At 33.6% G+C, this 14724-nt stretch overlaps 2 protein-coding genes across 5 annotated transcripts; both read right to left on the bottom strand.

Moving 5' to 3' along the window:
* Positions 1 to 92: 92 nt before the first annotated feature.
* LOC145204552 (kelch-like protein 12) lies at positions 93 to 5571 on the bottom strand. Of its 2 annotated transcripts, none has more exons than XM_080077147.1 (14): positions 5433 to 5571; positions 5223 to 5343; positions 5012 to 5165; positions 3604 to 3821; positions 3288 to 3434; positions 3061 to 3160; positions 2907 to 2986; positions 2496 to 2691; positions 2057 to 2185; positions 1956 to 2000; positions 1778 to 1897; positions 1400 to 1565; positions 1266 to 1330; positions 93 to 1080 (listed from the first exon to the last, which is right to left on the bottom strand). In XM_080077147.1, the coding sequence occupies exons 1-14, from the start codon at positions 5495 to 5497 to the stop codon at positions 1016 to 1018; spliced, it is 1671 nt and encodes a 556-aa protein (XP_079933273.1). In that variant the 5' UTR covers positions 5498 to 5571; the 3' UTR covers positions 93 to 1015. The 2 variants fall into 2 exon arrangements, with proteins under 2 accessions (XP_079933273.1, XP_079933280.1); XM_080077154.1 differs by having other exon boundaries at positions 181 to 1080; positions 1962 to 2000; positions 5433 to 5570.
* Positions 5572 to 7004: 1433 nt separating this feature from the next.
* LOC145204532 (kelch-like protein 12) lies at positions 7005 to 14667 on the bottom strand. Of its 3 annotated transcripts, none has more exons than XM_080077125.1 (15): positions 14229 to 14667; positions 13851 to 13955; positions 13642 to 13762; positions 13433 to 13586; positions 12782 to 12999; positions 12386 to 12532; positions 12105 to 12204; positions 11883 to 11968; positions 11601 to 11796; positions 11144 to 11284; positions 11039 to 11086; positions 10858 to 10980; positions 8595 to 8742; positions 8456 to 8520; positions 7005 to 8253 (listed from the first exon to the last, which is right to left on the bottom strand). In XM_080077125.1, the coding sequence occupies exons 2-15, from the start codon at positions 13913 to 13915 to the stop codon at positions 8189 to 8191; spliced, it is 1677 nt and encodes a 558-aa protein (XP_079933251.1). In that variant the 5' UTR covers positions 13916 to 13955; positions 14229 to 14667; the 3' UTR covers positions 7005 to 8188. The 3 variants fall into 3 exon arrangements, with proteins under 3 accessions (XP_079933251.1, XP_079933259.1, XP_079933266.1); XM_080077133.1 differs by having other exon boundaries at positions 11045 to 11086; XM_080077140.1 differs by lacking the exons at positions 7005 to 8253; positions 8456 to 8520 and having other exon boundaries at positions 10828 to 10980.
* Positions 14668 to 14724: the final 57 nt, after the last annotated feature.

Here is a 14724-nt window from a genome sequence, read left to right as displayed (position 1 = left end):
CAATTATAATCAAGTTGATCGTCAGCATAAATGACACAGGGACGATCGTAGCCCACACAACTACACCGTTGCTAGTTGAAATCCAGCATCGGTCGTATTTCGCTTTTTTTATTGTCAGTTTACTCGTGTTAAATTTTGAAGCGATAAAAAAACAGAGTAACAGAGTAAGCGATAGAGACATCCATGTAGGATGCACTGGGCCAGATAAAGGCAATAGTCAAAGCGATGTAAAACGCCGGCAAAATCCAACAACATATTTTCAACAGAAACAAAACTTTGCGAATATTATGTTCGTTGTCACGGGAAAAGTGCTTTGAAATACAGGGGTCGGTTTTTATGCAAAGCAGCAGACCCTCTATGAGCATCGACACTGCACTCGTGAGTTGAAAGTAGTAAATGAAAATGGTGAGAATTTCACAAGCAACATCCGGTTGTCGGCTGCTTGGGATTGAAATGTTGAGAGTGTGCAAAAACGAGGAAAGATGCAGATACACTAATGTCAACTGGAATCCGATCTATGCATTAAACTTGTCCAAAGGGAAAAGGATCATGATGTTAAGAAAGATAAATTAATGAACAGCATAGTATGGTGAAAAACATAGTATAGTACGAGCAGATATTTGGTTTTAAATGTTTATTCTTATCCACTATAATTCATAAAAAAATGTAACCTCAGCTGAGAAGGCATTGCAATTCCAGTTGCAAGAGTGTAATAGGATTAGTTTTTTTTTCAACCTTTGTTTATAGGAACGCTACAGTATATACAAAACCAATTCTTGTAACGCTACACTGATGATACAACAATAAAAGGAAATTTGAAAACAGTAAAAAGGCAGTTGACAATAAAAAAGAACCACAAAAAACTGAAGGTTGAAGCCAGGAAACATTCATGATGTCGTTAAAAAACAAAATTCATTAATTTAAAAAACATCAGAAGAAAATTTGTTGCATTTGTATTTTACCAATTTGAGGAAACTAGTTGAACAGATTTTAAGATTGAAAATGAAATTTTCGTTTAAAGTTTAAACAACTTTGATCGACGTATAGCAGTTCCAAGTTGGCAAATCATTTGCTTTTCTCCTGAAGTGTAAAAGCAAGTAGAAAGGTTTACACTATTTATTAAAATCCGTTAAGGATTTTTTATTACCAAGTTTGAAATTGCTTTTATGCACATTTAGGCTAGATAAAACTACCTTACACATACAACACTTAAAACAAACAATTCATTATTTTGTTCAGGTTTTCTAAAAAATTAAAAAATGCACCTGTATTAATTTTCCTTTTCCACTGTGATGTGGTGCAATCAAAACAATAGAGATCATCATTGTTTCTGTCAAAACAAAGTTAGTTTTGTTACAAAACAGAACTTTATATGGCATCAAAAATACATTTCACTCACACCCCAAGCACAAGCATTTGATCATCTCCAAACAAAAGAGCTGATGTCTGACCAAGTTGACATGGTGGACTTTGTTGTACAATTGTCCATGGAGTGTTGTTGTTGATGTTTGTGGTGTCAAGAAATTCAATTGAGTTTAGAGGCTGACCCTTTTTGTCAAGCCCTCCTACAGTTTAAAAGAAAAGCGTTTGACAATGTTGGAAACATTAGTTTATAAGTTTATATTTTTAACAAAACTACTATTTATTTTTTTGGTTACCATGATTGTTTACATAACAAAAAAAACATCTTTAAATAGCAAAGTTTGAAATATGATTAGATCATTATAACAGTAATAATTAACAACATGCAAAATACGTCACAAAACAATACGCTCACCACATACAAATATTTTGGTGCCAACCACACAAGCACCAAATGTAAATCTTCCATGGTTTAAATTGTGACCATTAAACTTTTCTTCATTCTTTATATTTATCCGTGTAGTGACCTGCACAGCTTAATATGAAAAATAAGTTATTAAAGCATTAATATTTTACAATAACTTACATGTAACCTGTACCAGATGCTTGATGCTGGCCTCCAATAGTGAAAATGTAATCTGGAAAATAAAGCAATTTGTTTAAATTGTCACGAGAAGAGTAGAACGCTTTTTACCTCCCACTGCAACTGAAGTAGCACCATTTCTGCAATAATCTGATTGTTTTTGTGGATCTATTAAACATTGTTCACCACTAAACTTTTCAGTTGAAACCACATTTCCACCACAAAATACATAAATGTCATCTGAAATGTATCATAAAATTTATTGAATATACACAAAAATAAATAACACAAAATCATGTTCCAAAAAAGACCCATAAAACAGAATGTAGTATGTCACAGACACAGTATTTTTAATCAAAGATACATTTAGGTCAGATACCAAAAATATGCAATATATTTTGTGACAGGGCACATATTGGATTACAATAAAAAATAGATTCCATTGGCTTACCACAGCAGATTGGATTTATTATTATATTTTGGATACAATACTCAAGTAATTATTATACTACAGGATAGCAGATAACAAAATAACTGTCACCATGTTCACCTTGTACTGATACAGCACTTGCATTTGACCGAGCATAATTCATGTTTCCTTCAACTTTCCAATCTCTACCATCAAATGAAATGATTGAATTTGTGGCAACTTTTCCTTTGTGTTTGTATCCACCAAAGAAAAACAGCTTGTCACCATGAAGCACTACAGCACTAGCATAACTCACATGCATTGGTGGCTGGGTTATCTGATGCAAAAAGTGTGCTGCATTTATTTTATGTTGCATGCTAAGCACAAACTTTTAGATTTTTGGATAATTAACAAACATTTGCCTGTGTGGAAATTTGGATTCACTGCTTTAAAACATGAATAAAATAATTCAAACATTTTTTTTTTAAAAAGTAAAAGAACAGTGCATACAAAAACATGTAAGTTGGCAAATATTTGTTTTAATTTAATTACCTCTTCAACAGATGTAGATGTTGACATTGAAATTTCATGAATTGAGTTAGTTGGTGTCATCAGAAATGAACGAAAATGGCCTGAATTTATGTTTTAAAACATGTTTAAAAAAATTAATATTATTTAGTTTGCTAAAAATAATTTTGTTTCTTACGAGAACGTTTGGGTTGTTTCTCGATTCCTTCAGATTTCAAATGGAAATGCATTGCATTCTCAATAATATCCCGACAATCATGATTTCTTTTAATTAAAGGCTGAGAAAATGGTAAAGAGTTGTATTAGTTAAACAACAAACAATAAAACTGTGTTTTTTTCCAGAAATTTAACCATTACGCTGCCAAAACTTTTTATTCCTAAAAATAACCAATTGAAACTACCCACATCATTTCTTAAAGTATCAACCAAATATTCCACAGAAACATATTGAAGTCGAATCAGTTTGAAAAGGGGCAAAAACTTTTCTTGTCTACTTGACAAATCTGCCTTGGTCCAATTTAACAAGCAAGAAACCAGTTCATCTTCTGATGCCTAAAACAGAAGTTGAAAAAAAATAAATACTTATTCATTTAAAATTTGTACCTCTAGGAAATTACGTAACTCACAAGGTTTTTTTCAAGTTGTATAAATCAGTTACATAAAAACTGACTTAATTAACCGAGCAAATATATGTTAGTTTTAATAAAAAACACATGTTTACATGGATAACATCCAGAGACAAATATTTCTTCAAATCTTCTTCTGAAGTTTCCATGAATTTATTTTGCGCCGAAACAACACCAAAATTTTTCACAACACATTTTTCAACTTCATCCTCCAGTTTATGGAGTGAAAACAATTGACTTGTCTCTCTTAAGTGAAGTGCACTTATTGGATCCAATGTCTCATCCAGATAATCGTTTATGATATCAAGCAAATCTAAATGTAAGTATAGGTTTGATCTAAACAAATGCATTTACATCACAACAAATCGGTGTCTCCTATTAGGCATTTCGAATTGCATTTTATAGGCATTTCCCTATTTTTTAGCGTATGTTTAAAGAAACCCTACAAATCTCTTAAAACAAAAAGTAACATTTATCACACAATATTACTAATACAACAGACAGGCAATTACATTTCAAACCAAACTACATTATCTCAAACATAGGCGTAGAGTTTTAAAAAGTACCGGGGGTGCGACTTTTCACTGCTGGTGTAGACACCTATGGGCAGTATCTGTACCCGTATGGAACCAAACACTGATGGCCTAAATAGGGCTTTAGCCTGTAGTTCTATCACATCATTTTGGAAATAGTCACTTGACACAATTCCATTGTGTGGTTGGGACATTTGATGTACGTCTGAGAACTTATGTGCGTATAGATAAGGTGATTTGCCGAATCAGCAATTTTAACAATGATTTAGTTTTTATGTCGTTTGTTACGCCGTGAAATAAAAGTAAAAGTGATTTGCATTTCAAATATAGCCCAGTATGTATTGTTGGTGCATAAACTTAGGTCACCTTGAATCAAGTTTAGGCTTGCATATGATTATTAAACACATCTAAGGAATCGTTAATGCAGACCTGCAACAGCAACATCTAACAGTAGTTAAGCTCCTTGCCTTGTTTAATGTTGGGGCCAGAAATGTAATAACTAAAAAAATTTCAGTGCAGGATGTTTCTGTGGAAAGTAATACAAAAACGTTAGTCTAAATGCCATGTTTATGTTGCTGTGAAGTGCCTGTTTATTTCGAAACAATTGCAATCATTGCATTTTAACCAATGTTTGTTTTATCAACGAAGTAACTAAAAATGTGATAGTGTTTAAAGGGAAACATGCTTTAAACCCAACGTAAATTCAACAAATATGTGATTATGATGTTATACAAAATCAAGGCTGGGTGTGTGCAGCTGTACTCTATGCCAGTGATTTCAAAGGTAATCTTCGTTTTGTTTCAAGTAAATAAGCAAGAAATGACTGATGAATATACTTAAATGTGTTGTAAACAAATGTACATGGTCAGTTCAAAAGCAAAAATAAATCAATATAAATACTGATATATAAGCAAACATTAAATTTAAAAATTAAACAGAACAATATGGCAGCAACCATTAACAAACCCACTTTCCACAAGAAGTAGGGATGCTGCTTTCATAATGTCGTTCACATTATCAACTGTCAACCTGATTTTGCCAGTGTAGATGAAATCGAGCACTTGTTCAACAGCATCTGCACTTACTTCATTCAATCTCACAGTTTGAGAATATTTCTCCTTCATCTGTAGAAACAGGTATAATTTTAGCTAAATAAATACCACACGATATTACAGACTAACATTAGTAGTGAACATGGTCTTGAAGTAATCACTGTGTGAAGCAAGAACAATCCTATGAGCTGGAAAAGTTCGTTTTCCAACTTCAATATCGACATCACAAAGTAGTTTGTCTTCTCTCCCCCTTTAGGTTTTTTGTGTTAATATAATATTATTATGTTTTGTTAACATTTGAACAAGTTAAATTAAATGCAAATCAAATCAAACACTTACAACTGAATTTTTGTTCTGAACTTTTTGTCATAATTTTCACATGAAAACTCTTTCTCATCAGACATGTTCGTTAAGCTTGGTAACTAAAATATGGAAATTATTTCTGTAAAAACAAATTTCGTCAAAGTAATTGTCTCAACAGTACTGTTATCGAATGTCTTGTGTCTGGCCCTGTTTTGTTTTCGAAGAAACTTTGGTTAGGTCGGTCATTTTGCTGTAAACAAAATCTCATCTTTGGGGATTACCCTTTATTAATCAATAGAAATCATATTTTTTTAATGAGATTATCATGGCATAATCAAGCAAATTAAACAAAACTAAAGAAGCAAGGTTCCTGCCGTTTCCATTAAAAAAACATTTGAGTTTTAATGAAACCAGACCAAACAAGTCAGCTTGCTGCTGCATGTTTTAGTGGGCAGTTGTTATAAGGTAGCAATAAATTGTTGCCACACATTTCAGGACAAAAACTGTATAAGCAAGTAAATCGTCGTCTCCATTCTCGCAGTATAACCGCTCTTGTCTCAGGCTTGATAACGCAATACAAAACGAACACAGAAAAACCTTGGGTGCCGTTGAAAAAACCGTGGATGCACAAAACAGATACATTGTCGTCGTAGAAGTTTACAAAAAAGCCAAACACCCACGGAATGTCCAGCATAAAAACAAGAATCGCCAACGCTTTCACAGTAGCTCTTAAGTTAGTTTCACTACAGGTAAAGGAGTCATTCGTAATGCAAGATGCGTTTTGATGTGGTTTAAGTGCGTTTGAGTTGTTTGTGAGCCTCCACACATGTCGCACAGTGCGTGCTATCATAGTCAAGTTGATCGTCAGCATAAATGACACAGGGACGATCGAAGCCCACAAAACTACACCATTGCTAGTTGAAATCCAGCATCGGTCGTATTTCGCTTGTTTTCTTATCAGCTTGCTCGCAAATGTCGTGTTTGATTTTGAATAGGAATCGGAATAAGCATAACACACATCCATATATACGAAGCACTTGGCCAGGTACAGGCAATAGTCAAAGCGACGAATAATGCTGGCAAAATCCTACCGCATATTTTCAACACAACCAATACTTTGTGCATATTCCGTTCGTTGTCACAGAAAAGGCACTTTGAAATCCATGGGTCGGTTTTAATGAAAAGCAGCAGACCCTTCTATAAGCATCCACGCAGCACTCGTGTGTAGAAAGTAGTGAAGAATTATGGTGAGAATTTCACAAGCAACATCTGGTTGACGGCTGCTTGGGATTGAAATGTTGAGAGTGTGTAATAGGAAGAGAGATGCGGATAAACTGATCTGAACCGGAGTCCGATCTTGGCATAAGACTTTCCGGGATATTCAAAGGGACAGGAGAAAGAGAAAAAAAGAAATTGTTTTACAAATAGCTGTGATGTGGTAATGTAATCTGCTGACTTGTTTGTCGTGTAATATGCAACTGAACTAAGACAATGAAAACTGCTTCGGACCGTCAAACACAACTAATTTGTAGTAACCGAATAAGCTAACAATGGAAGTGAAAATAACAACAAAGTATAGTACGAACAGTAATGTTATCAAACCTGAAACGTGCTTGAAAAATATTTATTCTATATCTGTACGGTAGAATAACGATCAAAGTAGGTTAAATGCAAAAACAACACGAAAATACAAAAGAAAAGATTAGCACACATATATTCACAAGAAAAGATTACATTTGAAAATCTGTTCTCACACCACTTATATCAAGAAAATAAGCCAACTTCAAAAGCTGCCATCAATACAGTAAATTTTTATTGCTTTATAGAGCAACCATGCATAATGTAAAAGTTTAATGAATCCACTGCATCGAAATCATTTGCGAATAACAGTTTGAGACACACTGGTATAAAAGACTGTAAATGCACATCAACTTTATTGCATATCAAAGCAATTAATCTTATGCTAACTACTGCAGGGCAAATGATAAAATGATGGTTATAAAATGTTTGGTCTGTTTTCGCACCACATAAACATATGTGTTAAATAAATTCAAGAGGGTCTTTGGATGCAACAAGATTTTAAACCAGTTTATACTACCAACAAAATCTCTGAAAAAGATTTGAATATGTTTGCTTTAATAAAACTAACAACAACCTAAACAAACAACTGTTCCTGTGGGCAGCACCAAACAAACTCCATCATATTGATTGCAACCACAGAGACTGGTTGGCTCATTTTCATTGTTTTACAACCGCCTGATTTGCCGGCAGCAGCTAGACAACCAAATCTTACTGTGCGGTTATTCCTGCAGCACAAGTTGGTACAGACATTGGCATTTCTGTAATGCTACACATCAAAAATTGGATATGTATTAGGGAAAGCCCAATATCCGGGTTCACACAGTTTGTAAAAGTTTTAGGAAAAAAGACACTCTCAAATTATTCTTTGAACTCAATGTAGAAAAAAACACTCTTAAACTATTCGCTGAACTTAATGTAAAAATGTAGCAAAATAACAGAACTTTTTAAGAAAATTGTAGTTCATAGAGCAATACAAAACAGTGAGAAAAACACAAAAGACATGTTACAATGAAAAAACAAACATAAACCACAAAAACACAAATACAGTGTTGCTAAAATGAACGTTGAAGCCAGGAAACATTCATGATGTAAGGTTAAAACATAATATGTCCTAATTTTAAAAATACCAGACAAAAAACGTAAGTAATTCAACAGATTATGACAGTTTAATGCATATAAAGTGACAACAAGCTGGGAAACAATCATAGTGTTTAAAGTTTAAACAAATTTGATCCACGTGTAGCAGTTCCAAGTTTGCAAATGGATTGCTTTTTTCCTGAAGTGTAAAAGCAAATGAAGGTAAACATCAATTGATAAACAATGTCAAGAATTCTTGTCATCAAATTTAAACATGTTTTAGGGCAATATTTTTAAAATAATTAGGAATTGTATGACCTGTTTATATACCATATTGAAAACAAACAAATCAATATTTGGAAGTTTTAAATGTTCTAAAAACTGAACAATTAAAATTGCACCTGTATTAATTTCCCTTTTCCACTGTGATGTGGTGCAATCAAAACAATAAAGATCATCACTGTTTCTGTCAAAGAAATGTAAGTTTTATTGCAAAACTGGACTTTATATTGCACCCTAAAAATTTGACATTTCACTCACCCCCCAAGCACAAGCATTTGATCATCTCCAAACAACAGAGCTGATGTATTACCAAGTTGGCATGGTGGGTTTTGTTGTAAAATTGTCCATGGAGTATTGTTGTTGATGTTTGTGGTGTCAAGAAATTCAATTGAGTTTACAGACCCACCTGCAAACAATGATTTGTTATAATAAGTTGCAGAAGGCAAAAAAGGGCCAGACAAAGTTGAAAACAAAAGAAAAAGGTAAATGATATATTTACAACAATACAAAAGTTTTTTTTTCTTTTTTACTGGCAAGTTAACTTGATTGGACAGACAAGCTACAAAAGCTATGTCACTTTAAATTTCAGTGAACAAAATATAAATAATAATGAAAATAACAACTAGAAGGGTGGCTTAGCACATATTGCCCTTGCACATACACTATGATCTATTTTAAAACATAAATATATTTCCTATGCTTATTTTGTATTGGGTCCCATATTAGCCACTGTCTTTTATAACCTTAGTTGTTTCTGCAAGCAAAAACTCATGGGTTCCCACACATGCAAAGTTGTAGATAATGCATTTCAATAGATAACAATAAGTGAGTTTGGTATTGTGAAGACAAACACAGTGATTGGTACTGTGCATATTTAAATATGCTATATGGAGTAAAAACTATTTAAATTTAAAAAATCATTTTAGGGGCCTAGTAGGATAACTAATGGAGGTTCAACACACACAAACTTAAAAGTAGGAAACCACAGTGACTCAATCAATAGTACTGCAAAATTTCAGTCCAATCTGCCAACGTTTAAAATTTCAACCAGTAGAGGTGTTTTGAGCAACAACCGTTAATGTTTCTGACGTCAAAGGGCTGTTAACAACCCCGAACTGCAATGGCGCAATAACGATAATTGGCATACTTTACAAGCTATCCAAATTTTAGCCAATTCTGACATTGTTTACAAACTCACCCCTTTTAGGGGTCTAGCAGGGTAAATACTGGGGTTATCAACAAAAACAAAGTGGGATGCATATCTACATAACTATATCTACCATCTGTGTAAATTTCAGCTGAATCCATCAAACATTTGATAGAAAAACAAGTCGGACAAACTTCCAGGGGAAAATACCCATTTTAGGGGGCTAGCGGGATAAATACTGGGGTTATCAACAAAAACAAAGTGGGATGCACATCTACATAACTACATCTACCATCTGTATAAGTTTCAGCCAAATCCATCAAGCATTTGATGGCAAAACGAGTCACACAAACTTCAGAGAAAAAAAAAACATTTTAAGAGGCTAGCAGGGTAAATACTGGGGTTATCAACAAAAACAAAGCGGGATGCACATCTACATAACTACATCTACCATCTGTGTAAATTTCAGCCGAATCCATCAAACATTTGATAGAAAAACGAGTCGGATAAATTTCGGAGGAAAATACCCATTTTAGGGGGCTAGCGGGGTAAATACTGGGGTTATCAACAAAAACAAAGTGGGATGCACATCTACATAACTACATCTACCATCTGTGTAAATTTCAGCCAAATCCATCAAACATTTGATGGAAAAACGAGTCGGACAAACTTCGGGGAAAAAATACCCATTTTAGGGAGCTAGCGGGGTAAATACTGGGGTTATCAACAAAAACAAAGTGGGATGCACATCTACATAACTACATCTACCATCTGTGTCAATTTCAGCCACATCCATCATGCATTTGATAGAAAAACGAGTCAGACAAACTTCGGGGGAAAATACCCATTTTATGGGGCTAGCGGGGTAAATACTGGGGTTATCAACAAAAACAAAGTGGGATGCACATCTACCATCTGTGTAAATTTCAGCCAAATCCATCAAACATTTGATAGAAAAACGAGTCGGACAAACTTCGGGAAAAAAATACCCATTTTAGGGGGCTAGCGGGGTAAATACTGGGGTTATCAACAAAAACAAAGTGGGATGCACATCTACATAACTACATCTACCATCTGTGTAGATTTCATCCAAATCCATCAAGGATTTGATGGAAAAACGAGTCGGACAAACTTTGGGGAGAAGAAAAAAGAAGAAAAAAAAAACAAAACATTTTGAGTAAAATCAATATGTGTCCCCTTCAGGGAAGGGGACCCATAATAAAATAGATGTAAAAGCGACATGCTTTAACATTCAAACCTTTCAGCAAAAGCCATCATCAGTGATATGAAGGGCTACATAAAAAGTTTATACTAACAGTGTTTCGCAGTTATAATTAAACCTACACAAACTATGTCAAAATATAATCATTTCACCACAGACAAATATTTTGCTGCCAACCACACAAGAACCAAATAAATATCTTCCATGATTCAAATTGTGACCATTAAACTTTTGTCCATTTTTTGTATTTAGTCTTGTTGTAATTTGATGTGGTTCTAACAATAAAAAATAAAATTACCTAAGATATTAATTTTACAATAACTCATGTGTAACCTGTACCATATCCTGTACGATTGAGACCTCCAATAGTGAAAATATAATCTAAACAAAAATCTTAGATCAAGTGATTTGTTGAAGGGACACAAGTGTGTTGTTTACCTCCCACTGCAACTGAACAAGCATGAGTTCTGTAATAATCTGATTGTTTTTCTTGATCTACTACACATCGTCCACCACTAAACTTTTCAGTTTGAAGCACATAACCTCCATTTCCATAACCACAAAACACATAAATATCCCCTAGAAAATATTACAACACATATGATTAAAGTAAAAACAAAATTTTATTACAATACAATCACCTATCAAACAAATGAAAAAGGCCACAGATGCTTATCAATGAGATTATGACCAGACCCCGAAACTTAAGTTGTATATTTTAGAGTTGTGCACATATCATCTGTCAGATAAATAAACAGTTTTATTAGGGTTTGCCATAACAATTAAACTAGGTTTATATCTTATGTACCCCGGTGTATTAATATACTACATGGTATCCATGTCAATCTATATATTATAGGATAATTAATACAACATGAAACTGTCATTAGTTTACCGTGTATTGACACAGCACTTGCATCCCTTCGAGCATGTTTCATGTTTCCTTCTTGCTTCCAATCATTACCATCAAATGAAATGACTGAAGTTGTGACAACATTTCTATTTTGGCTAAATCCACCAAAGAAAAACAGCTTGTCACCATGAAGCACAACAGCACTATTATGACTCACATGCATTGGTGGCTGGGTTATCTGTGCAAAAATGTTAATTGATTCTTTCATCTCTTATTTAGGTTTGTATGACAATTCTTTTGAACAAAATCATTAATTTATCATACTTCTTCCATTTCTGTTGTTTCATCCATAGAAATTTTTTCAATTGAATTTCCTGATGTCAACAAAAAAGTAGCTTGTTTTCCTTTACCTGCAAATAACTATTTTGTGAAAAAGCAATTTGTATGAGTTGTTTTCAGTTTACCACAACATTTAAAATGCATCAAAAAGGCCTATTTGAAAAATAAAATAAAAAAATAGTTTACAAGAAAAATTGCTTTGATTACCTTGACGTTTTACTTGCTTTTCTATTCCTTCTGGTTTCAAATGGAAATGCATTGCTTCCTCGATAAGATCCCGACAATCATGATTTCTTTTTACCAAAGGCTAAAACAAATAATTTAAAAAAATTTAGCTGCTGCAAACCAGGTCAAAGAGGCAAAAATTGTATGATTTCCTGAAAGGGGTCCTTGAAAACTCTTCTCTGTCTTTTGTGTTTGTTGTACATGGCAATTTTTTATGAAACATTACACTAAAGAAGAAAATTTGATTTAGAAAAACAACTCACATCATTTCTCAAAGTATCGACCAGATATTCCACAGAAACATGTTGAAGTCGAATTAGTTTAAAAAGTGACAAAAACTTTTCTTGTCTTCTTGACAAATCTGCCTTGGACCAATTCAACAAACAAGAAACAAGTTCATCTTCTGATGCCTGAAACAGAATTCCATAAAACTTCCTAAATTTTTATGTCATTATGTCAAATATCTGAACTGTAGTTTATACACAAGGTTCGATTCAGGCCTACAGTTGACTTAACACCCTTGTTTTCATGTTGTCTAAAAACATTGTTCTAGAAATTACCCAACACACATGGCTTCATTGAAAATGTACATATACTAGTTATATAAAACCTTTATACTGAACAAACAGGTGTAGATTTTAACAAAAACACATGTTTACATTGATTTCATTCATTAACAAATATTTCCTTAAATCTTCTTCTGATATTTCCATGAATTTCTTTTGAGCCGAAACAACATCAAAATTTTGGACAATACATTCTTCAACTTCTTCCTCAAGTTTATGGAGTGAAAACAATCGACTTGCATCTCTCAAGTGAAGTGCACTTAATGGATCCAATGTCTCAGCCAGATAATCATTAATAATATCAAGCAAACCTAAATGTAACTACATGATCTAAACAAATGTATTTACACAAGAACAAAGTGGCCATATCTAGCCCTATCTAAACCCCAACAAATAAGTATTTCAAATTACATTAAGTTTTTTTTACCATGGTTTCAGATAAAATGGATTGAAGTATGCAATATTCACCGAAACTCTACAAATTTCTTTCAAATAAAGTAACATTTATCACACAATATTACGGCAGTTACATCACAAATCAAACTATATTATCCCAAATGTAACATTTGTTTGTTGGAGTAAAAAGCAAAAAAAGACTTATTCAATATACTTAAGTGTGTTGTGAACAAAAAGTACACGATCAATTCAAAAGTTAAAATAAATCAATGCAAATACCAATTTTCAAGCAAAAATTTCATTTTGAAATTAAACAGAAAAATATAGTTGCAACAAAAACAAACCTACTTTCCACAAGAAGTAGTGATGCTGTTTTCATGATGTCATTCACATTATCAACTGTCAACATGATTTTGCCAGTGTAGATGAAATCAAGCACTTGTCCAACAACATCTGCACTTACTTCATTCAATCTCACAGTTTGAGAATATTTCTCCTTCATCTGCAGAAACAGGTATAATTTTACTAATGGAACTCACAAGATATTACAAACCAACATTAGTGGTGAACATGGTCTTGAAGTAATCACTGTGTGAAGCAAGAACAATCCTATGAGCTGGAAAAGTTCGTTTTCCAACTTCAATATCGACATCACAAAGTAGTTTGTCTTCTCTCCCCCTTTAGGTTTTTTTTTTTTGTTAATATAATATTATTATGTTTTGTTAACATTTGAACAAGTTAAATTAAATGCAAATCAAACACTTACAACTGAATTGTTGTTCTGAACTTTTTGTCATAATTTTCACATGAAAACTCTTTCGCATGAGACATCTTCGTTACGTTTGGTAACTAAAATGTGCAAATTACATTTCTGTAAAAACAAATTTCGTCAAAGTAATTGTCTAAACACTAATGCTATCGAATGTCTTCTGTCTGGCCCGAGCAAACCAAAGTCTGTAAATACTAAATATTATGTTGACTTTGGTCTGGTGCAGGGATGGGAAACCTGCAGGCTAAAGGCCGCATGCTGCCTTTTAGTGCAATATGTGCGGCCTTCGATGTCAAAATACAATTTAGGATGTTGATAAATTATAATACACACTGCACCAGGCACAAAAAACTAGACAGAAACGTATTTTTTTACCTTTATTTCACATTACTATTTGATTGGTTCTAGGGCAGCTGTTTTCAAACTAGAGCCAAGTGGTTGTGTACTGATACACAAAGCGATTTCCGTAGGTCTGCCAAGAGACCCAGGTTCTACAATTTTACATGTATAGTAAAGAACAATTGTTTGCGTATAATCGAATGTCTTAAACTCGTCTGTGATGTCACAAGCTGCTCGTAGATTAATATTGGTAAACAAGCGAGTTTCTACATTAATAAAATCCCGAATGTTGTAGTGAAGGTGGAAACGTAGTGAGGAATTTTATTTAGCTTGGACCGCAAGTTCAATAGCACATCCACCAGTCTGTAAGTCAAAAAGTTTGAACACACTGTCCTTGGCCTGGCCAATAGTCTGTGCGGCCTAAACGAGTGTCGATAAACCGTTTGGCGGCCTTCACAAACAAAAAGGTTCCCACCCCTGGTCTGATCATCTGATGTAAACAAAATCTCATATTTGGGAATTACCCTTTATG

This window comes from Phallusia mammillata, chromosome 1 (assembly GCF_965637545.1).
Source record: "Phallusia mammillata chromosome 1, kaPhaMamm4.hap1.1, whole genome shotgun sequence".
Taxonomy (NCBI): Eukaryota; Metazoa; Chordata; class Ascidiacea; order Phlebobranchia; family Ascidiidae; genus Phallusia; species Phallusia mammillata.
The sequence above is the reverse complement of the archived record's forward strand: the minus strand, read 5'-3'. Positions and strand labels throughout refer to the sequence as shown.

Bases quoted from the DNA above. Each gene is read 5' to 3' on its own strand.
- LOC145204532 (XM_080077125.1), bottom strand. From the start codon at position 13,915: ATGTCTCATGCGAAAGAGTTTTCATGTGAAAATTATGACAAAAAGTTC. The intron at 12,533-12,781 runs GTAAACATGTGT...ATTCTGTTTCAG, and splicing joins TGTTAATGAATGAAATCAAT to GCATCAGAAGATGAACTTGT. The intron at 8,521-8,594 runs GTGAGTGAAATG...TTTCTTTGACAG, and splicing joins CAAATGCTTGTGCTTGGGGG to AAACAGTGATGATCTTTATT.
- LOC145204552 (XM_080077147.1), bottom strand. From the start codon at position 5,497: ATGTCTGATGAGAAAGAGTTTTCATGTGAAAATTATGACAAAAAGTTC. The intron at 2,001-2,056 runs GTAAAAAGCGTT...TTTATTTTCCAG, and splicing joins TACTTCAGTTGCAGTGGGAG to ATTACATTTTCACTATTGGA. The intron at 1,898-1,955 runs GTTACATGTAAG...TTTCATATTAAG, and splicing joins GCATCAAGCATCTGGTACAG to CTGTGCAGGTCACTACACGG.